The sequence below is a fragment of the Neoarius graeffei genome, chromosome 13, assembly GCF_027579695.1.
Source record: "Neoarius graeffei isolate fNeoGra1 chromosome 13, fNeoGra1.pri, whole genome shotgun sequence".
NCBI classification, from domain to species: Eukaryota; Metazoa; Chordata; class Actinopteri; order Siluriformes; family Ariidae; genus Neoarius; species Neoarius graeffei.
The window spans coordinates 81,302,742-81,329,503 of NC_083581.1; the positions used below are offsets into that span (position 1 = coordinate 81,302,742).

Here is a 26,762-nt window from a genome sequence, read left to right on the forward strand (position 1 = left end):
ATCGAATCACATTAACATATTATGTGCTCTCGTATTTGAATTAGATAGAATTTGATTGAAATGTAACAGCTTTAAAACGTTGCAACACGGTAAATGCGCAAATTCATTACAGAGGGAGATCACATCGAGGCATGTAGTCTACCAGCCAGATATGGGCAAGGCAAGGCAAGTTTATTTATATAGCACATTTCATACACAATGGCAGTTCAATGTGCTTTACAGAAGTAAAAACAAAAACAGTAAACAATAGAGAAATAAAATTACATAAAATAATTTTATCTTTATTCTAAAATAATTAATTACAAGAATTAAAAGAAAATAATAAGAATTAAACAATAGTAGAAATAAAATATTAAAATGCCAAAAAAGAAAAAGGAGAAAAAGAGAAAGGGGGGAAAAAAAAACTAGCAGAATAAAATAGAATAAAGTTAAAGTAAATCTAAAACATGCAGAGAAAGTAAAGATTATAAAAAAATGTAAAAATATTAATTATTTAACAGAAAGCATCTGAAAACAGCTTGGTCTTTAACCTAGATTTGAAGCTGCCAACAGCAGGAGCATTTTTGATGTCCTCTGGCAGTTGGTTCCATAGCTGTACTGCACAGTAGCTAAAAGCTGCTTCACCACACTTTGTTTTAACAACTGGTTTTAATAGTAAATTTTTCTGTTGCGATCTGGTAGATCTGATTGGGTTAGGCCGCTGCAACATATCAGAGAGGTAATTGGGCCCTGTACCATTTAGAGATTTGTACACCAGCAGCAATGCTTTAAAGTCAATTCTGTAGCTTACTGGAAGCCAGTGAAGGGACCTTAGAATTGGAGTAATGTGCTCTGTTCTTTTTGTTCGTGTGAGAACCCTAGCCACTGCATTTTGAACCAGCTGAAGTCGTTTGATGGTCTTTTTTGGCAGGCCTGTGAAAAGGCCATTGCAGTAATCAACCCTACTAGAGATGAAGGCATGTATTAGTTTTTCCAGATCATGTTTTGACATAAGTCCTCTTAGTTTGGAAATGTTTTTTAGGTGATAAAATGCCGTTTTAGTGATTGCTTTCATGTGACTGTCAAAGTTTAGCTCGCTGTCAATGAAAACACCAAGATTTTTAACCATTTCTTTAGTTTTAATCCCTTTTGTGTCAAGAATAGTGGTAATCCTGAGTCTTTCATCTTTTTTTCCAAATAGAATTACTTCTGTTTTATCTGTGTTTAGCTGAAGAAAATTTTGTGACATCCAGCTATTGATTTGATCGATACACTGGTAGAGACATTCAAGGGGGGCATAATCATTTGGTGATAGAGCAAAATAAATTTGGGTATCATCTGCATAGCAGTGATACAAAATTGAATTTTTATTGATAATTTGCCCAAGTGGGAGCATATAAAGGTTGAAAAGTAAAGGTCCAAGAATCGACCCCTGGGGGACACCACAGGTCAAGGGCATTGACGTTGAGGAACAATTTCCCAGGGTAACAAAGAAGCTTCTATCTTTTAAGTATGATTTTAACCAATTGATAACTTTACCAGTCAATCCAACCCAGTGTTCAAGTCGATATAGCAGTATGTTGTGATCAATAGTATCAAAAGCTGCACTGAGGTCCAGTAATACCAGGACCGATGTTTTGCCTGCATCAGTATTAAGATGTATGTCATTTATAACTTTAATCAGCGCTGTTTCAGTGCTATGATTGGCACGAAATCCTGACTGAAAATTATCAAAATGGCTGTTTGATATCAAGAAGGCAGTTAATTGATTGAAGACAAATTTTTCCAGGATTTTCCTGATGAATGGTAGATTTGATATTGGCCTGTAATTATTTAACACTGAAGGATCCAGATTATTTTTTTTAAGAAGGGGCTTTACAACAGCTTTTTTTAGGGACACAGGAACAACACCAGTCTCCAAGGATGTATTTATAATTTGAAGCACATCTGTAATTATAAGATGAAGAACAGACTTAAAAAAGTTGGTGGGCAGAATGTCCAGTTCAGATGTTGAGGAACTGAGATTTTGTACAGTTTTTTCAAGAGTCTCATAATCAATTAAACAAAATTCTGACATTGTGTTAAAGTTATCTATCTGTGTAATTGGTGATTGCAGTTTTTCAATTTTTTGCAACTGAGATATATTATGAGAAATATTCTGCCGTATTTTATCAATTTTACCTTTGAAGAAGGATGCAAACTCATTGGATTTATTAACTGAGAGAAGTTCAGGTGCTAATTGTGGTGGGGGATTAGTTAGCTTCTCTACTGTTGAAAATAGCACACGGGCATTGTTCATATTCCTGCTGATGATATTGGAGAAGAAAGACTGTCTTGCTTTACGAATTTCATAATTATAATTACAAAGCATCTCTTTATGGATTTGATAATGGATGTGAAGTTTAGATTTGCGCCATTTTCTTTCAGTCTTTCTACATTCTCTCTTTAGCAGTTTAACAGCCGGGTACTGCTTCCATGGTGCTTTCTGCTTATCATTGACTCTTTTGATTTTGAATGGAGCAATATCATCCATAATTTGGGTCATATTTAAATTAAAAAATTCCAGTAAATCATCTACAGAGTCTGACATTTTGGTTGAGTTCTGAGAGAGAGCTTGCTTAAAAAGAGCACATGTGTTGTCGTTTATGACTCTCCTACCTATAGTCGTTGAGCTATTCTGAATGTGAGGAGACATAGAAACTTCAAAGAAAACACAGAAATGATCAGATAAGGCCAGGTCAACAACAGTATAAGAAACAGTAAGACCCTTTGTGATGACGAGGTCAGGAGTATGACCACGAGAGTGGGTCGGCCCCTGTGCATGTTGTACTAGGTTAAAGTTATCAATAATTGCAAATAGTTCTTTGGCATAAATGTTATCAGTATTATCTACATGCAAGTTAAAATCCCCAGATATAATAAGACAATCAAACTCTAAGCAAATGACTGATAACAATTCACCAAACTCTTCAAGAAAGACTTTGGCTGAATGTCTCGGAGGCCTGTAAATAGTTAATAATAATATGTTAGGAGAGCATGTAACAAGTGCACATAAGTGTTCAAAGGACATAAAATCACCAAGTGAGGATTGTTTACATTGAAAAGAGACTTTGAATATATTTGCGATCCCTCCACCTTTCCCTTGTCGGGTAACATTCAAAAAATTAAAATTTGGGGGAGCTGCTTCGATAAGGGTGGTAGCACTATTTGCTTGATCCAGCCAGGTTTCAGTTAGAAGCAAAAAATCAAGATTGTGTTTGCAAATAAGATCATTAATTAAAAATGACTTGTTTAAAAGTGATCTAATGTTCATAAGGGCTAGTTTTACAGTAATATTTGGTTGTGCACTCTGATGCTGTTTTAATACAGGAAGGAGATTAGATTGGTTCACCCCCAGGGTTAAATGTGCTCTATGTTTTCTGTTTCTTATCAACACAGGAATAGTGTCAACATCGGATCCCTGCTTTTTTCTACATCCATTTGCAGGGACCCAGAGTACATCAAACAAGACTTTCTAAATGTTCCATTTGGTTTGAGGGTGAAAGGACTGGAGATGACATGTATCTTTTGGATGGCGAAAAAGATTTGTAGCCAGCTGAAAGTCCTGGACGAACACAATTTTGATGAACTGGGTACACTGCTTGTCGCGACAAATTTGGGCTGGAAAAAGAGAGTGTAGCCATAGGAAGCAATTTTTTCATGCTATTTGGGAAATCCATCCGAGGAGAAGTGGAGTCGTCTGTCCTTGAATGTTGGGAGGCCTGCAAGTCAGATGTTTGTGTGTCCTTGATGACGACTTGCAAAGATGATTGTTTAGGCTTTGTAACTATGTCAGTCTGCGACATCTTATCAACTGTTTTCCTCGGTGCTGGCTGAGAAAAGATTGCAAGTTTGTAGTGGTCTGCTAAGACTTTGGCTCCAATCCAGCTGAGTTCAGTGCTATTTGGCTTGTAGAATTCTTTGCGATTCCAAAAAAGATTAAAATTGTCTATGAAATTCATACCAAATGAAGAACAAGTTTTTCCAAGCCAGGTGTTAAGACTGAAGAGTCGAGAAAAGGCAAAACTTCCTCTCGCTGGGAGTGGGCCACTGATAAAAGATTGAATTCCAGTCTTATAGAGCTCAGAAAAAAGTTTTCTGAAATCATCTTGGACAAACAGCTGTTCTCTGAAAACATCGTTTGCTCCCACGTGTACAACAATACGCTTAATCGTTTTATGCTCGGACATGAGTTTCAAAATGCTGTCTTTGGTGTCAGAGATGGATGCATTTGGAAGACAACAAATAATCATCTCATAACCTTTTAATTGTCTTACAGTGGAATCACCAAGAACAAGGGTTGTGGGATCAGGTGGTGTTACGAGCTGCTTTTTGCCTCTTCTCACAGCTCTTCGATCTTGGTGCGATCTCTTTTTACTATGTGTTTGTCCACTTGACAAATCCTCTTCCACATCCCTGAGGCATTCAAATTTGTTCTGAAGCTTTATGGGCTGTGGATTTTCCTTAGGATTGTAGATCCTATTGTAATTTGTAGAACGAGCTGGTGTTGAAGTAATTACTCTTCTGTTTTTGTTTTTGGGCTTAGCACCCATCATTTGCCAGTTTTCAGTACTCACATTTTGTACAGCTTGAGTTATGAATTCTTCCACTTGGTCTGTAATGTCCTCAGTCTGTCGGAGTGCAATCTCTGCATTCTCAGCCACTGTTTCTGTACTCCTTTCCTGAGATATCGCTTTTAATTCGTCCGTCTTTGGCAGAGCATTAATCTTTGATTCCAGAATAGAAATCCTCTGTTCTAATTCCATGCATTTTCTGCAGGATTTTTTGCTTTCTGGCATTTAAAAAAAAAAAAAAAGTGGAAATTTAAATTAAATTAAAAGCTTATAAAGATGAAGAAAAGAGAAAAAAAAGTGGAAATTCAATGAGAAAGTAAAGTATAGAAATAAAGATTAAGAAAGCAGGAGCAAAGCAAAGAAGCGTCCTACTCGCTTGAGTAGGAGAAGCAAGAATGGGGAAAATATATGATTTTCATCCGTGTTTAAAACACTAGCAACACAACCCTGTCATTACAAGGTTATGAAAATGAATTGAGAATGAATTTAATTTGCAAAAAAGTTAATATATAATAACAGTAAAAATCGCAATGATAATTATGAACATATGCATTTTAAAGAGATACAACAATTAAGGAGCATATCAGGAACAGATAAAGAAGAGGATCCATCTGACTGTGAAGTGCAGCGCTGGCGGCTCAGTCTGCAGCGAGAGAGACAGACAGACAGACGGTGGGTGGGTCAGTAGGCTATATAGGTCCTATTTTCAGTAGCAGTATATATTTTTAGCAAGATCAATGCCATTTGGCCAAATACATACCAATATTAATGCGACGGATGGGCCTGCATCTTGGCACAAAGCTCTCCGATGTTTGGGGTAATTGAAGACAGTCTCAGCCTCAAATCTTTCTCAACATCTCCCAGTCTTTGCCGATGTTTAGTTGCCGATCGGCATTTAGTTTTGCCGATTTCAACCAGTAGAGCATCGCGAATGAATGAATGAATGAAGCCACAAACTACTGCAGAACATAGACATCCTAATACATAGACGGAGAGTTGGCTGTTCTGACGCAAGAAATACGGTCGCCATCTTGGAGTGGTGAGAAAGCGCGAGATATCAAGGTACCGTCTATTAGTCTATGGGGATTCAGTTTGCCCCTTTATCCATTAAAGAAATTAAATTTGGAGTGTTTTTAAATAATAACAAAATTGAATATGGTATTAATAATTTACTACTTTTAGGTAAACATTTTATTCACAAATGTTGTTTTATTTAAAACTAAACCTTATGTTACACACTGGAAGAATGACCTCAAGCTTTTTGCCAAATCTTTAAAGTTAGTTGAAAATAAGGATGTTGGTTATTTTATATCTTTTTTGGATGACTTTGATTTACTCGATTAACATATGTAAAGATAGTTAAGTAACCCCTTTCTTGTTCATATTTTTTACTTTATTGCTATGTGTGTGTTTTACTATTTTGATGTTTTGGATCTGTATATATATGGTGCTCTTTGTTTGTATTTTGAATGTTTTGGGAAATAATAATAATAATAATAATAATAATAATAATAAAAGTACCGTCTATTACTGCACGACTGAAGAAGAAGACAAGAGACAAGCTGCCAGGCTGGTGCCCAGCGTACTCCTGCTCAAACGAGCGAACCGTTTCAAAGAGAAGCAGGGGGATTACTTTTCACAAGTAAGATTTAACATTACCGTACTATTTGTTGTTTTTTTTAAAATAGTATATTACCAGAGCTGAGGAGGAGCTAAGAGACTTAAATCGTCATCAGGTAGTGGTTTCACGAGTGATGTTTTAATGTTGTATGCTAATATTATATATATTATTAAATGTTTATTCATATACTACCTTTTTATTTATTTACTAGTTTATTTATTTACTACATTGTTATATTTTTTATGTTTGACATTAATTTGTTATAAATAAATGTTTTGATATGCTTTAAAACAAGACAAAAAATGTTTGTGGTCAATATATGGTCATCACACATTGTCCTACATACCAAACAAAGTGCCCCACTCACCCTGAATCCATCAGCTTTGCTGAAGGGGGGTCAGATTGTGTTGAAAGATGTAAAAGGCTCTTATAAATTCACTGACTACATTAATTTCCCCTTTGATATGTTCTTAACAATCTATTTAAAGAAAACATACACACATTTGAATCATTATAATGGATTTAGATTGTTAAAACCGCATTTTATTTGCAACAGATTGGTGGCTGTAGCTGATAGAAAAACGTTAAGCTGTTTATATCTAATGTATTTAGTATTACACTGAGTGCAGCGGATCACCACTCCAAGATGGCGGCCCTGCGTCTCGTCAGCGCTTTTAGAATTTACATTGGATGCTCCGTCTATGTATTAGGATGTCTATGCTGCAGAACCGTTACAGCGTAGAAGAAGAGTTAAAAATCGCCATTACATTTTTTTTATCTTGCGCACCCCCTAGTGGCAGCTCGCGCACCCCCAGGGGTGCGCGCACCACACTTTGGGAAACCCTGGAGTAGAATATTAAGTTGATCTGTTTGACACATGTGCAGCAGTTGGTAACATAGCTTCCTCACAGCACAAGATCCTGGGTTCAATCCTGAGCTCAGGTGAGTGTGCAGTGATCAATTTTATTCCAGGTTTTTGAAAATACATGATCAAATGTTGACTGAATGAAAACAAACTGTGTTAATGCAACTCAGGTCATTCACATGAAACCGATCTACACATTTGAATTAGGTCAATTCAATATACTTTTTCAGTGCAGGTTCTAAACATTTTCTCTCCATGTCTTTGTGATTGCTCTTTAGTTAGCATGCAGAATGACTATCAGCAAGCACAGGCCAGCTGGATGCAGCACATCGTCACCTCGCTGTTCACCAACTCTGCCCTGTTTAACACACGTGACGGCAGAGCGGGGAAAGTGCACAACTTCATACTGGGTCTTAACTTGAACATGAGCATCTCTTTCTCACCCTTCAGAGATGTCCTGAACCAAAATGGTCCTGTGGAGGAGGTAGATGCTGTAACAGGTATAAAATAATTTTGTCTGGAAATACTAATGTTGTATATGATCTTGTTTTTGTGAAGGCACTTGTATATTTCAGTGAATCTCAGGGCAATATCACCAGGAGCTTAACACACCCAGTAGCGCCACCTTCAGTAAACAGATTTTGGAGGAGACATCAGACAAAAGCATGCTACTTACGCCAAGGTGTACGAATGTCTGCGTGAACGTTGCCTGTTATCCCATCCACGGTATATTCCCACCTCATGCCCAGTGGTCCCAGGATGGTCTCCAGATCCACTGTGACCCTGACCAAGATAATGCCTCGGTCACAACCGGCCGTACGTGCTCCTACGGCCGGTCTACGTGCAAAAAACACAAAGAAACGCACGGAGGGCGCGCATGTGACATGCTGATTTTTGAGCCGTAGACTGGCCGCAGACCAGCCGCAGAGGTTCTTTGTCATGTCAAACAAACTCTACGGGTGCTTATGTTTTATTCAGGTTGCAAGACAAACTTACGGCCTTGTGCGTCTTCCGTACGGCCGACGTGCGTCTTTCGTACGATTTGCTGGTGTCAGGTTTGGGCAAAATGTCAATTTTTTTCGTAAGTCGCACTTGCGGACTCCGTATGTGTGTCGTGCGCCCCACATACGTAATTAGTGCGGCCAACGCACGTTCAGATATTTCGTATGTCATCCATGCGTGTCAAGTAAGCCGGCCGTGCATTGGCCGTACGGCGAGATGGTGTCAATCGCACGAAAACTCGGGTATATAAAGCTGCAGGGGTGCCTACGGCCATTTGTACACGTAGGCTTTGACTGAGAGAAAACCCAATTTCATTTAATTTCATTTCATTGCATTGCATCGCTTCAATTCAATATGCCAAAGGCAAAAGGGAAGAGGAGGATAGAAAAGGTGTCGGAGACGGAGGAGAGAGAGACGGCAGCAGAGAGGGAGGAGAGAGAGAGGACAAGGAGCAGTGAGGAGGAGGATGAAGACCACGACAGTGGCCAGCAGTTTGAGACTTTGCGGAGGGATTGCCATTTTCACAGTGAGAAACCAAAATATGCCGAAATATATATAACCCTCTCCAATCGCCGCAGTGCGACAAACGAACGCCGTTGGTACGGTATGCACAACGTACAGATTGTGCACAGTTCTTGCAACCTTCATATGAAGCCTACATGGAACGCACGGTCAGTACGATTAGTGCACGTTTGAAGGTGCGTTGGCTGTATGAATGAAGTGACAGCCGTACGTCTGAGCAGCCTCAGATTTCGTGCGTGGTACGCACATTCGACTTCCGGGTTGTACGCTGGGTGCGCGGTGATCTTACTCCTTCATGGTCACCACAACTACGTTCTCCATCAGCTAAGCCTAAACACCTTCTGAATTGAAACTAAATGTTAAGTTTTTAATAACTGTTGCAAAAAATAAGATTGTCCCTCACTGACTATTCATTATGCATTTAAGGGCTTTCCCCACCACTGGGTTCAGCAGAAGATTGGCATGGGGAAAAATATCAACAGCAAAAGAACAAATAAAATGCTTAAACAGTAAGCAAAATGTGCATGTGCTACAAGAAACATTAAAATGATTAAGTTTGAACAGTATTGAAACACAAAAAGCTGAACCTTGGCCATAGGTGGGAATGTGCACACAAAGTTGGGCTTAAAAATTTTGGTCATACTTAAATAAGCTATATTAATATATTTCTTATTAATTTATTTCTTATCTATGTTTCTTATTAGTAATAGCGCATTCGTCAGGGCCTGTTATCTGACAAATATTCTCTACCTGTCTTGCCCTCTTTGAAACCCTGTCTCCTCAGTATATTGTTCTCTGTCTTTTTTTTATTATTATTCACAAGTTCCAGTTCTTTGATATTACAGGTGACCATGCTTTATTTACTTTAACTGAGCAATTACATACATTATAAATAATTAAAAATAAATACCTTGTAAATAAACAATAGGTATGGTGGCTAATGGCTCTTCTTGCATTTGTAATATTATCTCTTACTTGCTTTATTTTACAACATTTCCAGTATGGCTTCAAATAAAGTCATAAAGTATGATAACATACAGTAAACAAACTAAAAATGCACCTTAATAAACGTGTGCTAAGGAGGTGCTCTCCCGTGCTGCTTGTTGGGGAAGATAGAGGCTGTGGCATGGCAGTAAGCCTATAATGATTTAGCATGCCTAGTACACAGCTCTCAATATGGCATTAAATATTTTCACAACACTTATAGGCTAAAACGATTAAGAAACTTTATAAAGTTCATAATTACGCCAGTAACACCACACATTGGCGTACATATGTACAAACCTGTCTGAGACACCCGTCTTCAACTCGGATACCTTCTTCTCTCTCCTCTTCCTCTAAATTGACGGTAGGCAATTATCCAACTTCCGGCGAGTGCAGCATCATTAGATGCGCCACCTACCATAGGGGAGTGTGTACAGAGGGAACACCTCTCCACCTGTTTAGCCGTACGTAAGGGCCTCTGCATGCTCTTGTGACAAGGCTTTCGCAGATAGCTTTTTGCAGACAGTTGTAACTTATCGTTGAGCGGGGAGTAATAGGCGTGCGCGATGTTATTCACCGCCACAACGCAAGGGGGCGCGAAGTCGCGAAATCGCTAGGAGTAGTTGGTGGGTGTGGTTAGTGGAGTGTTTATCCTCCGGTTACTGATAACGACTAGAACTGGAGTCGTATAGATGTACGTACTTCCTCACTTCCTTAATCAACCGCTCTTCGTGCTGCTCCATCTTCGCTCGTGTTTTTAAAAATGGCGGTCGTGAAAACAAAACAAACCGGGAAAGTAGGGAAGCGGAAGTGCGTGTACAGCAGATGTAGAGTGGACCAATCAGAGCCCTCTTGTCTGCGACGCTCTCTGCGAGGCTGTCTGCGGTGGTCACAATTTTTGGGAGGTGCGCGCAAAGCATCTGCGAAGGGGGGGCTTTGCAGACGCCATCTGCGACGCCATCTGCGAGGACTGGGTTGTCAGCATAAATTGGCTCTAAGGCGTAATTGATCGATCGCAAGTGGTTGGTGCGACACAATGGGTAGCCTAGATCAGATAGATAAACTAGATTTTTTTCTAGCATGAGAAATCGGAGGTATGGCGTGTGAGCGTGTGAAGACAATCAAATGCGTGTGTCTCATACTCATTGCGTGAGAGTTGGCAGCCCAGTTATTCTTCTATTACTGTTTCTATTTCTTGACTTCTTAAATAGGGCGGCACGGTGGTGTAGTGGTTAGCGCTGTCGCCTCACAGCAAGAAGGTCCGGGTTCGAGCCCCGTGGCCGGCGAGGGCCTTTCTGTGCGGAGTTTGCATGTTCTCCCTGTGTCCGCGTGGGTTTCCTCCGGGTGCTCCAGTTTCCCCCACAGTCCAAAGACATGCAGGTTAGGTTAACTGGTGACTCTAAATTGAGCGTAGGTGTGAATGTGAGTGTGAATGGTTGTCTGTGTCTATGTGTCAGCCCTGTGATGACCTGGCAACTTGTCCAGGGTGTACCCTGCCTTTCGCCCGTAGTCAGCTGGGATAGGCTCCAGCTTGCCTGCGACCCTGTAGAACAGGATAAAGCGGCTACAGATAATGAGATGAGAGATGAGACTTCTTAAATCATATTTTCAAACTTAAACTTTTCTGTATTTACATATCTCTTCTGTAAAACTGTTACATTTCGAAGCAACATTTTCATTTCAGCTTGAACATTTGACACAATCTTTTTTTTCCACATAGTGTTTTTTTTCAGGTTTTTTTTTTCTTTTTTTCTCTCCCACTCATAAGTCCAGTCTAGTGTGTTGTTTGATGGCTCTCCCGGACCTGGTTCTGGGAGTGGAAACCTCTGGAGCGGGAACAGGAGACCCCAAAGCAGGTGGTGTGCGACCCTGCTCTAGGACCGGCAGTGGCTCCTGTAGCTGCTGTCCAGCCTCATCCTGTGATGGAGACTGGAGTGGTATCAGCTGCAGGCGGTTGCGTCTTACCACCCCATGTGACGCATCCACAAGGTAAGATCTCAGCGAGGTGTGATTCTGGATCACTGTCCCTGATGTTTTGCTGTCAGTTATCCACACCTCCTGACCTGATGACAGGCTACTGAGTGGTTTTGCACCATGTCGCCTGTTGTAGTTTGCAGCATCTGACATCCTCTTCTCCCTTTCTTTCTGGACCAGCATGCTGCGGTCGGGCAGTGCAGGGCGTAGCTCAGAGGGATGAGTCGGCACCGTGGTGTGGAGACGTCGACCCATGAGTAACTGGGCCGGGCTGTATCCATTCTGAAGAGGTGTGGCCCTGTATGCAAGAAGAGCCATGTACGGGTCAGTCGCCTTTTTCAGAAGATTCTTAATGGTCTGAACGGCTCGCTCAGCCTCGCCGTTGCTTTGCGGGAATTTGGGGCTACTGGTAAGGTGCTTGAATCCATAAGCTGTGGCGAAGGAAGTGAACGCTTGCCCAGAGAATTGAGGGCCGTTGTCATACACTAAGCACTCCGGGATGCCGTGCCTTGCAAACATTGATTTCAGATGGTTGATTACGTCATTGCACTTTGTGTGTGTTAACAGAGCAATTTTGACGTACCTGGAGAGGTAATCGACGACAAGTAAGTATGTTTTCCCCCCCAGTTCAAATAGGTCGGCCCCCAGCTTTTGCCATGGGCGCTCGGGGCAGTCTGATGGCAAGAGTGGCTCACTGTGGTTGTGGCGCTCTTGCGGACACGTTCTGCATCTCAGCACCATCTCAGTGATCTACTGTCCAAGTCCAGGCCACCACACAGATTGACGGGCGCGTGCTTTGCACTTAACGACGCCTTGATGGCCCTCGTGCAGTCTGTCCAGCACGTCATTCCGCATTGTTGCTGGAATGACTAGACGTGTGTCTTTCAGCAAAAGTCCATCTTGCACTGTGAGTGTAGCCCGCTCAGGCCAAAAGTGTTTCAACAGTGGTTCCTGCGTTGCGTGCTCTGGCCATCCATCTGCACACATTTTCATGACACGAGAGCATACACTGTCAGCCTCCAGCTGTGCTTTGAGTGTGTCCATGAACGTGGGACTGACAGATAAGTTGTTGACAATGCAGTCCATGTAAATGTTGGTGCTCTCCATCAGTTCTGTGTCATTTGCAGTCATTTGCGCTTGTACGGGTGAACGTGACAACATGTCGGCAGTCCAGAGTGTCTGTCCAGGAACATGCATGATGTCATAGGAGTAGCGCATGAGTCTCATTCGAAAGCGCTGTATCCTTGGTGGCAACAAGTCGAGTGCTTGTGCGCCTAGTAGGGAAAGGAGTGGCTTATGGTCAGTCTCTAGGCAGAAGTGCTTTCCTAACAAGAAGTCCCGGAAGCGTTCACATGCCCAGGTTAGACCCAGGGCCTCCTTTTTGACTTGCGCGTAGCGCTGTTCAGTGGGTGAGAGTGAGCGGGATGCGTAAGCTACCGGCCTCCATTCACTGTCCCATCTCTGGAGGAGCACGCCTCCCAGTCCATAAGATGAAGCATCTGCCGATCCTTTTGTGTCCCTGCTCGTGTCATACATGGCCAGGACCGGTGGAGAAGATAGTGCTTCTTTCAGCACTTTGAATGCTGCCGCCTGGTCAGCACCCCACAGCCAACAGTTCTTCTTTGAGAGAAGGTCGCTAAGAGCTTTGTCTTTCTCGGCCAGCTGGGGTATGAATTTTCCCATCTGGTTTACCATCCCCAGGAAGCTCCTTAACTCGCTCACGTTTGTAGGCTCTTTCATGTCCCTGATGACCTTTGTCTTCTCTGGATCGGGTCTGATGCCTGACGCGGTGATGACGTGCCCGAGGAAGACCACCTCACTCCTGGAGAGCTCACACTTGTCCATGTTCAAGGTCACCCCTGCTTGCTTGAGCTTTTGCAGCAGGGCATGGAGACGAGTGTCATGCTGCTCTTGGTCTTTTCCCCACACCAGCAGGTCATTGATGTGGCAGACCACACCATCCAGTCCATCTATGACCTCTGCCATGACACGCTGGAAGTGTTCAGGCGCAGAGTTGATTCCAAACGGAAGACGCTGGAAGTGGAACTGTCCGAAGGGTATTATGAATATAGTGTATTTAGCTGACTCCTCAGCTAAAGGAATCTGCCAGAATCCCATGTTTGCGTCTAGTTTACTGAATACTCTGGCTCCAGCTAGCATTCCTAGACTCTGGTCGACTGATGGCAGAACATACTTTTCGCGACACACATACTGGTTCAAGCCAGTGAAGTCCACACACAGACGTAGTCGCTGGCTGTTCTTCTTTGGTACGACAACAATGCCAGCACAGCATTCCGTAGGCTCTTCGACACGCCTGATGACCCCCATCTCTTCCATCCGTTGGAGCTCCTCTTTCACCTTTCCCATCAGAGGCAGGGGAATTCTCCGTGGCGTTTTTAAAGAGAATGGCACAGCATTTGGCTTGAGCTTGATGTGGTATGGTCGTTGGATGTCACCTAGGCCCTTGCACAGTTTTGGGTAGGCTGCCTTTAAAGAGTCCATTGTGATGCTGTCGACTCGAATGAGTAGGCCCAGGGCAGTAATGGCTGGTAGCCCGAGCAAAGGTGTGCTCAGGTTTTTGACCACGTAGACTTTCTCCTCAGTCTGCTTGGATTTGTAAGTAAGCTGCATTTTAGCAAAGCCTTCTACCTCTAACTGAATCTTTCCTGGACCCAGCAAGGGTTTCTCTGGCTTGTGGAGAACAGGCATTTGTGCCCCAGCGAACAAGTCTTTCACGTCACTTTCAGAAATGGCGGTTACGTCTGCGCCAGTGTCAAGTTTAAATTTAAGCACTTTCCCTTTAATCTGCACATCAGCTGTCCACATAGTGTTCTCACATGACACAGAGCCCAGGAAGAAACTTTTCTCCTCTTCTTCCTCAATGCATGCTACTACAGCCTTGTTCCGACAAACACGCTGATAATGGCCTTTTTTCCCCACAGCCCCGACATTTTGCACCATTTGCGGGACACTCCGATTTGGGGTGAGAAGGCCCTCCACATTTGTAGCACTGGGCACTGTGCATGCCTTTGTCTTTGCTTTGCATGTGCTGGCGCGGCCTTGCACCACTGTTTTTCTGGTTTGTGTATCTCTGCTTTTCATTTTTCTGTCCTTTCTTTATCAGTCTGTCTATGGAGCTAGCCTTCATCTGCATCACACTGCTGGCTTCACTCCTAAGTGCGCTCTGTTGTTTTTTTTATTTCCTCAGACTGTCTTGCCATATCTATGGCTTTTTGCAAAGTCAAATTTTCCTCCATCTGCATGCGTTCCGAAAGTTTGGTGTCTGCAAGCCCCACTACGATCCTATCTCTTATGAGTTCATCATGTAAGTCTCCGTATTTACAATGCTCTGCTAAAGCATGTAGGGCAGTGATGAATGCATCGACAGTCTCGTTAGCTTCTTGTTTTCGCATATTGAAGCATGCACATTCAAAGACAATGTTCTTTTTCACAATAAAGAAATCACGAAATCCATCTTTTACTTTATCATACTTTTACACGTCAGCGTCACTCAGCTTTAACCCTCTCAATACATCGTCGGCTTCGTCCCTGATACAATATATTAGAGTATTAACCTGATTCTCCTCAAAGTTCGTAGTCAAGTTGCTCGCTTGGCAAAACCTCTCAAACCTCCGGATCCATTTTGTCCATTCGAGCGGCTTGCTGAAATCGAAGGGTTCAGGTGGCTGAATGTTGAATGTTGCAGTGGGTGCGCTAGCCGCCATGCTCACTCCCCTTTGCTGCACATTAACATTTTCCTCAGGTTGGAACATAACATCCACCAACATCTCTACCTCCGTCTCTGTCGCCATGGACCGTCTTTTCTTGTGCCTTTTCCTTTTTGTCATAAACACAGTACTTCTGACACCATGTCGTATCTTCTATTTATGAAGAATTAAAAGAGCGTGGAACAATCTGTGTCCAGACATTGCAAGCACTTTATTGAACTGAACACCAACCTGTAGGACCCCCCCATCACATGACCCACACACTCAATCTCATTGGTCTATTCTAAACTGATAATGTTACCTGCGTCAACCATTAACCCTTCATACACTGTTTATGTTCAGATGTTTATGTTCAGATACACCACACTTTCCTGAATTTGCATTTGCAAAGCAACACCTATTTCTTCCTTAGAATCATTTGATAATGCGTTGCTGAAATCATTTCCTAGGTGTGGATAGTCCTTTTCCCGAGGTTCATACAGATATCTGGTTTCTCCGCTATCCATATTGTCTCGTCTCATCTTCTTCCGCTTTATCCGGGACCGGGTCGCGGAGGCAGCAGTCTAAGCAGGGAAGCCCAAACTTCCCTTTCCCCAGACACCTCGGCCAGCTCCTCGGGAAGAACACCGAGGCGTTCCCAGGCCAGCCGAGAGACATAGTCCCTCCAGCGTGTCCTGGGTCTTCCCCGGGGCCTCCTCCCGGGGGGACATGCCTGGAACACCTCCCCAGGGAGGCGTCCAGGAGGCATCCGAAAAAGATGCCCGAGCCACCTCAGCTGATTCCTCTCGATGTGGAGCAGCAGCGGCTCTACTCCGAGCTCCTCCCGAGTGACTGTGCTTCTCACCCTATCTCTAAGGGAGCGCCCAGCCACCCTGCGAAGGAAACTCATTTCGGCCGCTTGTATCCGCGATCTTGTCCTTTCGGTCATTACCCAAAGCTCATGACCATAGGTGAGAGTCGGAACGTAGATCGACCGGTAAATTGAGAGCTTCGCCTTTTGGCTCAGCTCCTTCTTGACCACAACGGACCGGTAAAGCGACCGCATCACTGCGGAGGCTGCACCGATCCGCCTGTCGATCTCACGCTCCATCCTTCCCTCACTCGTGAACAAGATCCCGAGATACTTAAACTCCTCCACTTGAGGCAGAACTTCTCCACCAACCTGGAGAGGGCAAGCCACCCTTTTCCGGTCGAGAACCATGGCCTCGGACTTGGAGGTGCTGATTCTCATCCCAGCCGCTTCACACTCAACTGCAAACCGCCCCAGTGCATGCTGAAGGTCCTGGTTTGAAGAAGCCAACAGGACAACATCATCCGCAAAAAGCAGAGATGAAATCCTGTGGTTCCCAAACAGGATTCCTTCTGGCCCCTGGCTGCGCCTAGAAATTCTGTCCATAAAAATTATGAACAGAACCGGTGACAAAGGGCAGCCCTGCCGGAGTCCAACATGCACTGGGAACAGGTCTGACTTACTGCCGGCAATGCGAACCAGACTCCTGCTCCGTTCGTACAGGGACCGGACAGCCCTTAGCAAAGAGCCCCGAACCCCATACTCCCGAAGCACCCCCCACAGAATACTACGGGGGACACGGTCGAATGCCTTCTCCAGATCCACAAAGCACATGTGGACTGGTTGGGCAAACTCCCATGAACCCTCGAGCACCCTATGAAGGGTATAGAGCTGGTCCAGTGTTCCGCGACCAGGACGAAAACCGCATTGTTCCTCCTGGATCCGAGGTTCGACTATTGGTCGAATTCTCCTCTCCAGTACCCTGGAGTAAACCTTCCCTGGGAGGCTGAGAAGTGTGATTCCCCTATAATTGGGGCACACTCTCCGATCCCCTTTCTTAAAAAGAGGGACCACCACCCCAGTCTGCCACTCCAGAGGCACTGTCCCTGACCGCCACGCGATGTTGCAGAGGCGTGTCAACCAAGACAGCCCCACAACATCCAGAGACTTGAGATACTCAGGGCAGATCTCATCCACCCCCGGTGCCTTGCCACCGAGGAGCTTGCAAACCACCTCAGTGACTTCGGCTTGGGTAATGGACGAGTCCACCTCTGAGTCATCAGCCTCAGTCTCCTCAGTGGAAGACATGACGGTGGGATTGAGGAGATCCTCAAAGTATTCCTTCCACCGCCCGACAATGTCCCCAGTCGAGGTCAACAGCTCCCCACCCGCACTGTAAACAGTGTTGGCAGAGTACTGCTTCCCCCTCCTGAGGCGCCGGACGGTTTGCCAGAATTTCTTCGAGGCCGACCGATAGTCCTTCTCCATGGCCTCCCCGAACTCCTCCCAGTTCCGAGTTTTTGCCTCCGCAACTGCCCGAGCTGCAGCACGCCTGGCCTGCCGATACCCGTCAGCTGCCTCGGGAGTCCTGGAGGTTAACATGGCCCGATAGGACTCCTTCTTCAGCTTGACGGCATCCCTTACTTCTGGTGTCCACCACCGGGTTCGGGGATTGCCGCCACGACAGGCACCGGAGACCTTGCGGCCACAGCTCTGAACAGCTGCGTCCACAATGGAGGTAGAGAACATGGTCCACTCAGACTCAATGTCCCCCGCCTCCCTCGGAAGCTGGGAAAAGCTCTCCCGGAGGTGGGAGTTAAAGACCTCCCCGACAGAGTGCTCGGCCAGACGTTCCCAGCAGACCCTCACCATACGTTTGGGCCTGCCAGGTCTGTCCAGCTTCCTCCTCCGCCAGCGGATCCAACTCACCACCAGGTGGTGATCAGTTGACAGCTCAGCCCCTCTCTTCACCCGAGTGTCCAAGACATAGGGCCGGAGATCAGATGAAACGACTACAAAGTCTATCATTGACCTCCGACCTAAGGTGTCCTGGTGCCACGTGCACTTATGGACACCCCTATGCTCGAACATGGTGTTCGTTATGGACAAACCGTGACTAGCACAGAAGTCCAATAACAAAACACCACTCGGGTTCAGATCGGGGAGGCCGTTCCTCCCAACCACGCCCCTCCAGGTGTCACTGTCATCTCCCACGTGAGCATTGAAGTCCCCCAGTAACACAATGGAGTCCCCAGTCTGAGCACTCCTCAGTACCTCTCCCAGGGACTCCAAGAAGGCCGGATACTCTATACTGCTATTTGGGCCATAGGCACAAACAACAGCAAGAGCCCTCTCCCCAATCCGAAGGCGCAGCGAGGCGACCCTCTCGTTCACTGGGGTAAACTCCAACACATGGCGGCTGAGCTGGGGAGCTATAAGCAAGCCCACACCAGCCCGCCGCCGCTCACCACGGGCGACTCCAGAGAAGTGGAGAGTCCAGCCCCTCTCAAGGAGCTGGGTTCCAGAGCCCAAGCTGTGCGTGGAGGTGAGCCCAACTATCTCTAGCCGGTACCTCTCAACCTCCCGCACAAGCTCAGGCTCTTTCCCCCCCAGCGAAGTGACATTCCATGTCCCAACAGCCAGCCGCTGTGTCCGGGGATCAGGTCGTCGAGGCCCCTGCCTTCGACTGCCACCCAATCCACATTGCACCAGTCCCCTACTGCTACCTCTGTGGGTGGTGAACCCACAGGAGGTCGGGCCCACGTCAGCTCTTCGGGCTGAGCCCGGCCGGGCCCCATGGGCAAAGGCCCGGCCACCAAGCGCTCGCATACGAGCCCCAACCCCGGGCCTGGCTCCAGGGTGGGGCCCCGGCTCTGGCTCCAGGGTGGGGCCCCGGCTGCGTCATCCCGGGCGACGTCACGGTCCTCGGATTTTTCTCCATAGGGGTTTTGGTGAACTGCTCTTAGTCTGGCCTGTCACCTAGGACCTGTCTGCCTTGGGAAACCCTGACAGGGGCATAATGCCCCCGACAACATAGCTCCTAGGATCATTCAAGCACACAAACCCCTCCACCACAATAAGGTGGCAGTTCAAGGAGGGGCTATCCATATTGACTTGAAGATAATGTTTTCATCTGACTAACTCCAAGCTAACAAGTATGTTTACATCGGCTACACTTAACTTCCAGTACCTGGCTATTAATGATTTGACACCACAGCCCGGGTGGCATATTGGTTGCCCATGTGCAACAAAGCTTGACGTGCTGAAGGATGTTTAAGAACTTAAAGCTACTTACAATAGCTAATCAGGTGACTGCACTTTGGGGCATTATTACAACTTGGGCTTGTACTACTGATAGTGATCATATTTAAATGCTGTACAGTTACCCTTTAAAGCTGTCTACACCCATTCACACCACTTTCATTAAACATTAAAGCATGGTAAATGAATAATTATTATGGTTGACTAATGTCAGAATAGCACAAATACCCTGGTTTAGAATGGATTCACCTACTCTATAACTGTGTGAAACACAACATAGTGTTGCATAGGCAGATGAGATTAACCAATGTACAGTGGTGCTTGAAAGTTTGTGAACCCTTTAAAATTTTCTATATTTCTGCATAAATATGACCTAAAATAACATCAGATTTTCACACAAGTCCTAAAAGTAGCTAAAGAGAAGCCAGTTAAACAAATGAGACAAAAATATTATACTTGGTCATTTATTTATTGAGGAAAATGATCCAATATTACATATCTGTGAGTGGCAAAAGTATGTGAACCTCTAGGATTAGCAGTTAATTTGAAGGTGAAATTAGAGTCAGGTGTTTGCAATCAATGGGATGACAATCAGGTGTGAGTGGGCACCCTGTTTTACAACTCCGATTCCAAAAAAGTTGGGGCAAAGTACAAATTGTAAATAAAAACGGAATGCAATGATGTGGACGTTTCAAAATTCCATATTTTATTCAGAATAGAACATAGATGACATATCAAATGTTTAAACTGAGAAAATGTATCATTTAAAGAGAAAAATTAGGTGATTTTAAATTTCATGACAACAACACATCTCAAAAAAGTTGGGACAAGGCCATGTTTCCCACTGTGAGACATCCCCTTTTCTCTTTACAACAGTCTGTAAACGTCTGGGGACTGAGGATATAAGTTACTCAAGTTTAGGGATAGGAATGTTAACCCATTCTTGTCTAATGTAGGATTCTAGTTGCTCAACTGTCTTAGGTCTTTTTTGTCGTATCTTCCATTTTATGATGCGCCAAATGTTTTCTATGGGTGAAAGATCTGGACTGCAGGCTGGCCAGTTCAGTACCCGGACCCTTCTTCTACGCAGCCATGATGCTGTAATTGATGCAATATGTGGTTTGGCATTGTCATGTTGGAAAATGCAAGGTCTTCCCTGAAAGAGATGTCGTCTGGATGGGAGCATATGTTGCTCTAGAACAGAGGTGGAAAGTAACGAATTACATTTACTCACGTTACTGTAATTAAGTAGATTTTTTGTGTAATTTGTAATTTTTTAAGTAGTTTTTGAAATGGGTAATTTACTTTTACTCAAGTACATTTCGAACCAAGTATTTTACTTCGCTACATTCGAAAACCGCCCATTACTGAGTAAAAAATTAAATGCGGGGAAAAAAAACCAATTGGCCTGAACTGAAAGGAAACTGGCACAGGCGCGCGCGGAATATCCATATTAGCCTACATGTATGGTTGGATGATGGCTGGTGCCGAGGTAGCCGAGCAAGAGATAGAGGAGGTCATGGAAGAGGTTGAGGATTGCCAAGAAGAGAATTCCCGTGGAACAGATGCACCGGACAGCGAGGGAAATCCTTGGCCGTATCTCAGCCAGTACTTTGCATTCAAACGCAAACGAGGCAATAACATAATAATGCAATGCAAAATGTGCCTGCCCTGCTGTACAGAGCTATCAGTCTACAAAACTTCCACATCAAATCTGCGGAAGCATGTGGTGGTAAGTAGATATGTGCATTTACCTGTGTATCCCAAACGTTATATTTATTGTTTGGTTAAAACCTTCCACTGTTGAGTAAAATGTGCCTTCATTATCAATTCTTTTGGCTGCCTAGCATCCATACTGATCACTAACGTTTCAAGTGAAGTAGCCTAAATAAAATGAATCCCCTCACGTTTACAAATTTGTTTTATCAGAATGATAGTCAGAAATAATACGAGTGCATGGTTTTAGCTGCAATTGGTCTCTTATGAAAAAATCCTAATTCATGTATAGACTAGCTCCTGGGTTGTTAGCTGTAGCCTAGACTAGAGCTTTGGGAGGTCACTGATAGGCCATCAAAACATTTTCACTGTCTTGGATACTTTGTTTGATTTTGGTTTTCTTTTCTTTTTTATTGTGGTGTTTGAGTTGGACCATACAATTCAGAATTTGGCACTTTGCTTAAAAATGTTTTATGGGGTGGTCTCAAAATAGTTTGGACATTACCTCTCGACACGTTGTAAACATTATGCAGTTAATTTGTCAATTATATTTTCTATATAAGGAAGAGCACAGTGCTACTAAGGAATCGCTTAGCTGTCTTTAAATCGTGAGAGTCCTGGACACTTTGAGTTTGGTTGGTTTATGTTTAATATGTGTCATTTAGTAAGTCTGCTTTAGTGGCTTTAATAGATTAGATTAGATTCACTGTATTCATCCCACATCGGGGAAATTCACGTGTTACAGTAGCAAGAAAATGTCAAACATAACAAATAAAACTGAAATACAAATTAGACAAACGAAGGATTAAATACAGAGGGCTATTTGCATTATCTACCATGAAAAAGTATAGAAAAATTGCCTTATTGAGAGGCTCGGAAAAATTGCACATTACAGGTAGACTCTGTATATATACACACATATATACATAAATAATATTTATATATAAATATAAATATAAGTATGCATAAAAATAGCAGGCGTTTGTCAGTAAAGAAAAAAATGGATGATAGAATTTACAACTTATGCCACTTGTACTTGAAAATGTTTTATGGGGTAGTCCAAACAAAGCTTTATGCATTATAATGCCTGACATGTTATTATGTGGACTAATAGTTCATTAAAAACAATTTGATTTATGACTTGTCCTTTCTTTTTTTACATCAAATAATTGAAAGTAACTAAGTAACTTTTACTCAAAGTACATTTTAAATTGAGTACTTTTTTACTTTTACTCGAGTAGCTTTTTAGATGGGTATTTTTACTTTTACTTGAGTATAATTTAAGCAAAGTAAAGATACTTTTACTTAATTACAATTTTTCAGTACTTTTTCTACCTCTGCTCTAGAACCTGGATATACCTTTCAGCATTGATGGTGTCTTTCCAGATGTGTAAGCTGCCCATGCCACACGCACTAATGCAACCCCATACCATCAGAGATGCAGGCTTCTGAACTGAACACCGATAACAACTTGGGTCATCCTTCTCCTCTTTAGTGCGAATGACACGGCGTCCCTGATTTCCATAAAGAACTTCAAATTTTGATTCGTCTGACCACAGAACAGTTTTCCACTTTGCCACAGTCCATTTTAAATGAGCCTTGGCCCAGAGAAGACGTCTGCGCTTCTGGATCATGTTTAGATACGGATTCTTCTTTGAAATATAGAGTTTTAGCTGGCAACGGCGGATGGCACGGTGAATTGTGTTCACAGATAATGTTCTCTGGAAATATTCCTGAGCCCATTTTGTGATTTCCAATACAGAAGCATGCCTGTATGTGATGCAGTGCCGTCTAAGGGCCCGAAGATCACGGGTACCCAGTATGGTTTTCCGGCCTTGACCCTTACGCACAGAGATTCTTCCAGATTCTCTGAATCTTTTGATGATATTATGCACTGTAGATGATATGTTCAAACTCTTTGCAATTTTACACTGTCGAACTCCTTTCTGATATTGCTCCACTATTTGTCAGCCCAGAATTAGGGGGATTGGTGATCCTCTTCCCATCTTTACTTCTGAGAGCCGCTGCCACTCCAAGATGCTCTTTTTATACCCAGTCATGTTAATGACCTATTGACCTAATGAGTTGCAATTTGGTCCTCCAGCTGTTCTGTTTTTGTACCTTTAACTTTTCCGCCCTCTTATTGCCCCTGTCCCAACTTTTTTGAGATGTGTTGCTGTCATGAAATTTCAAATGAGGCAATATTTGGCATGAAATTTCAAAATGTCTCACTTTTGACATTTTATATGTTGTCTATGTTCTATTGTGAATACAATATCTGTTTTTGAGATTTGTAAATTATTGCATTCCATTTTTATTTACAATTTGTACTTTGTCCCAACTTTTTTGGAATCAGGATTGTATTTCAAGAACAGGGATCTATCAAAGTTTGATCTTCACAACACATGTTTGTGGAAGTGTATCATGGCATGAACAAAGGAGATTTCTGAGGACCTCAGAAAAAGCATTGTTGATGCTCATCAGGCCGAAAAAGGTTACAAAACCATCTCTAAAGAGTTTGGACTCCACCAATCTACAGTCAGACAGATTGTGTACAAATGGAGGAAATTTAAGACCATTGTTACCCTCCCCAGGAGTGGTCGACCAACAAAGATCACTCTAAGAGCAAGGCGTATAATAGTCGGCAAGGTCACAAAGGACCCCAGGGTAACTTCTAATCAACTGAAGGCCTCTCTCACATTGGCTAATGTTAATGTTCATGAGTCCACCATCAGGAGAACACTGAACAACAATGGTGTGCATGGCAGGGTTGCAAGGAGAAAGCCACTGCTCTCCAAAAAGAACATTGCTGCTTCTCTGCAGTTGTCTGCTCTTCTGCTCCTCCTACTCAAGCGAGTAGGACGCTTCTTTGCTTTGCTCCTGCTTTCTTGATCTTTATTTCTATACTTTACTTTCTCATTTAATTTCCACTATTTTTTTCATTTTATTTTTCATCTTTATAAGATAAGTTAGTTTTTAAAACAAAATGCCAGGAAGCAAAAAATCCTGCAGAAAATGCATGGAACTAGAACAGAGGATTTCTATTCTGGAATCAAAGATTGATGCTCTGCCAAAGACGGACGAATTAAAAGCAATATCTCAGGAAAGGAGTACAGAAACAGTGGCTGAGAATGCAGAGATTGCACTCCGACAGACCGAGGACATTGTGGATGAATTCACCAATCAAGCTGGGCAAAATGTGAGTACAGAAAACTGGCAAATGATGGGTGGTAAGCCCAAAAATAAAAACAGAAGAGTGATTACTTCAACACCAGCTCGTTCTACAAATTACAATGGGATCTACAATCCTATGGAAAATCCACAGCCCATAAGGATTCAGAACAAATTTGAATGCCTCAGGGATGTGGAAGAGGATTTTTCAAGCGGACAAACACATAGTAAAAAGAGATCGCACCAAGATCGAAGAGCTGTGAGAAGAGGCAAAAAGCAGCTCCTTACACCACCTGACCCCACAACCCTTGTTCTTGGTGATTCCACTGTAAGACAATTAAAAGGTTATGGGATGATTATTTGTTGTCTTCCAAATGCATCCATCTCTGACACCAAAGACAGCATTTTGAAGCTCATGTCCGAGCATAAAACTATAAAACGTATTGTTGTGCATGTGGGAGCAAATGATGTTTTCAGAGAACAGCTGTTTGTCCAAGATGATTTCAGAAAACTTTTTTCTGAGCTCTATAAGACTGGAATTCAATCTTTTATCAGTGGCCCACTCCCAGCGAGAGGAAGTTTTGCTTTTTCTCGACTCTTCAGTCTTAACACCTGGCTTGGAAAAACTTGTTCTTCATTTGGTATGAACTTCATAGACAATTTTAACCTTTTCTGGAATCGCAGAGAATTTTACAAGCCAAACAGCACTGAACTCAGCTGGATTGGAGCCAAAGTCTTAGTAGACCATTACAAACTTGCAATCTTTTCTCAGCCAGCACTGAGGAAAACAGTTGATAAGATGTCGCAGACTGACATAGTTACAAAGCCTAAACAATCATCTTTGCAAGTCGTCATCATAGGCCGTAAGGTGAACCCCGAAAAGTCTTTCAGAAACAAGATTCCGCTCCGACGTCTCTGAACTACATAATATCCAATTCTTAAAAATGGACGTATTATGAAATGATGTCATCAAAAAGTTCTCACCTTGTAATGCTGTCAATTTTTCGCACAAAGGCTTGAAAAAGCGAACTAATGTCATCAGCGCGGAATGATATTTTGGCACCGCGGAATAAGATTTCACTACAGAACAGGTTCCACGGTTGCTGACGTAGCCCCATTTCGTAAACAAGAGACCAACATGGCAGCCATCACAGCCTCGTCTAGCAGCAGTGGAGGAGAGGAAAGTTTGGAAATAATGGCAAAAAGGAGAAAACTTCTTGCACATAAGCAGTGCTATATGCATATAGCTTCTGTGAAGCACGGAGTGACCCAGGAATTTACCTTCAAACGGTGGAATACATACCGGGACAGTATCCGACAGTGCCTGCAGTTGAGCGGTGAGAACAGGAGACTAGCCGAAAACTACAAACACTGTTTAGATTTAGAGTTTGACAAGATACCCGAGGATGCTGCCTTCCACCCTGCATGTTACCGCAGGTTTACGGACAAACTTGCGATTGAACGTGCAGGAAAGCGTATGGTGCGCGAGAAAGAAGGGGAAGATGAAACTCAAGACGCCGCAAGACCCCCCGAAGCTCCCCCCCCCCCCCGAAGCTGGCCCCTCAACATCGTGTAGCACTAAGAGTCTTAGATCCAGGTCAGCACTGCCTATGTCCAGCTCAGGTCCCGTCCTTCCTGCCCTGTGCATTATATGTAAAAAAAAAAACCCTCAAATTCATCTTAAAGGGAGGCAAACGACAAAGGGAAGCTCTTTCAAAAGCTGAGACCTTAACAGCAGGTAAGCAAACCCACCCATCCCCCCCCCACACACACACACAAAGGGTCACAATCACTGATCAACCCCCCTGCCCCCCCACACACAAAGGGTCACTATCACTGATGACTATCTACAGTGCTATCTCCCTCTGCAAGTGTGTTTGCATGCATGGATGTTATGTTTCAATGTTTGTATGCATGTAACATATGTGTGCCTTTATGTGAATATGCTACTGGCAAACTTAAATTCCTACGTGGTAATAAGCATGTCTTTCTGTCTGGCAAGGCAAGTTGCAGACTGCTGCTGAGACTAAAGATGACCACAGTATTCTGGTACACATTAAGGACGAAGACTGTGTGGCTCTGGAGGTGCAGTACCACAAGAGCTGCTACCAGCAGTACACCAGATTTCTGAATGAGCCTGCTAGACAAGAGAAGGACAAGTAAGCCATGTACTAACTTCTCATACATGACCATAGAATGCTACTTGCTACTGTTCAATGTGAAGACAATTAGTCACAGCACTGTGTGTGTGTGTGTGTGTGTGTGTGTGTGTGTGTGTGTGTCTTCCCCCCCCTCTCTTTCTCTGTCACTGACACCTAGGTCATTGCCTGGATGCTGACCCCTGCCTTTTTGCACCATGCCACAGGACTTATATATATATATATATATATATATATATATATATATATATATATATATATATATATATATATTTTTTGTGTATATATATAAATTTGATTTGTAATGTGTATATATCACTGTTTTGTTGTTTACATTTTCTATTAAAGTTTGCAATTTGCCACATAGTTCTGTTGTA

At 43.4% G+C, this 26,762-nt stretch overlaps 1 protein-coding gene across 14 annotated transcripts; it reads left to right on the forward strand.

Moving 5' to 3' along the window:
• On the forward strand, positions 1-26,762 carry LOC132897198 (cytosolic phospholipase A2-like). Of its 14 annotated transcripts, none has more exons than XR_009656271.1 (7): positions 3,419-6,234; positions 7,357-7,578; positions 11,355-11,575; positions 11,741-11,884; positions 14,503-14,543; positions 26,229-26,385; positions 26,546-26,762. XR_009656271.1 is itself a non-coding variant. In XM_060938635.1 (5 exons), the coding sequence occupies exons 1-5, from the start codon at positions 152-154 to the stop codon at positions 26,562-26,564; spliced, it is 510 nt and encodes a 169-aa protein (XP_060794618.1). In that variant the 5' UTR covers positions 1-151; the 3' UTR covers positions 26,565-26,762. The 14 variants fall into 14 exon arrangements, 7 of the variants coding, with proteins under 7 accessions (XP_060794618.1, XP_060794616.1, XP_060794619.1 ...); XR_009656272.1 differs by having other exon boundaries at positions 11,360-11,575; XR_009656273.1 differs by lacking the exon at positions 14,503-14,543.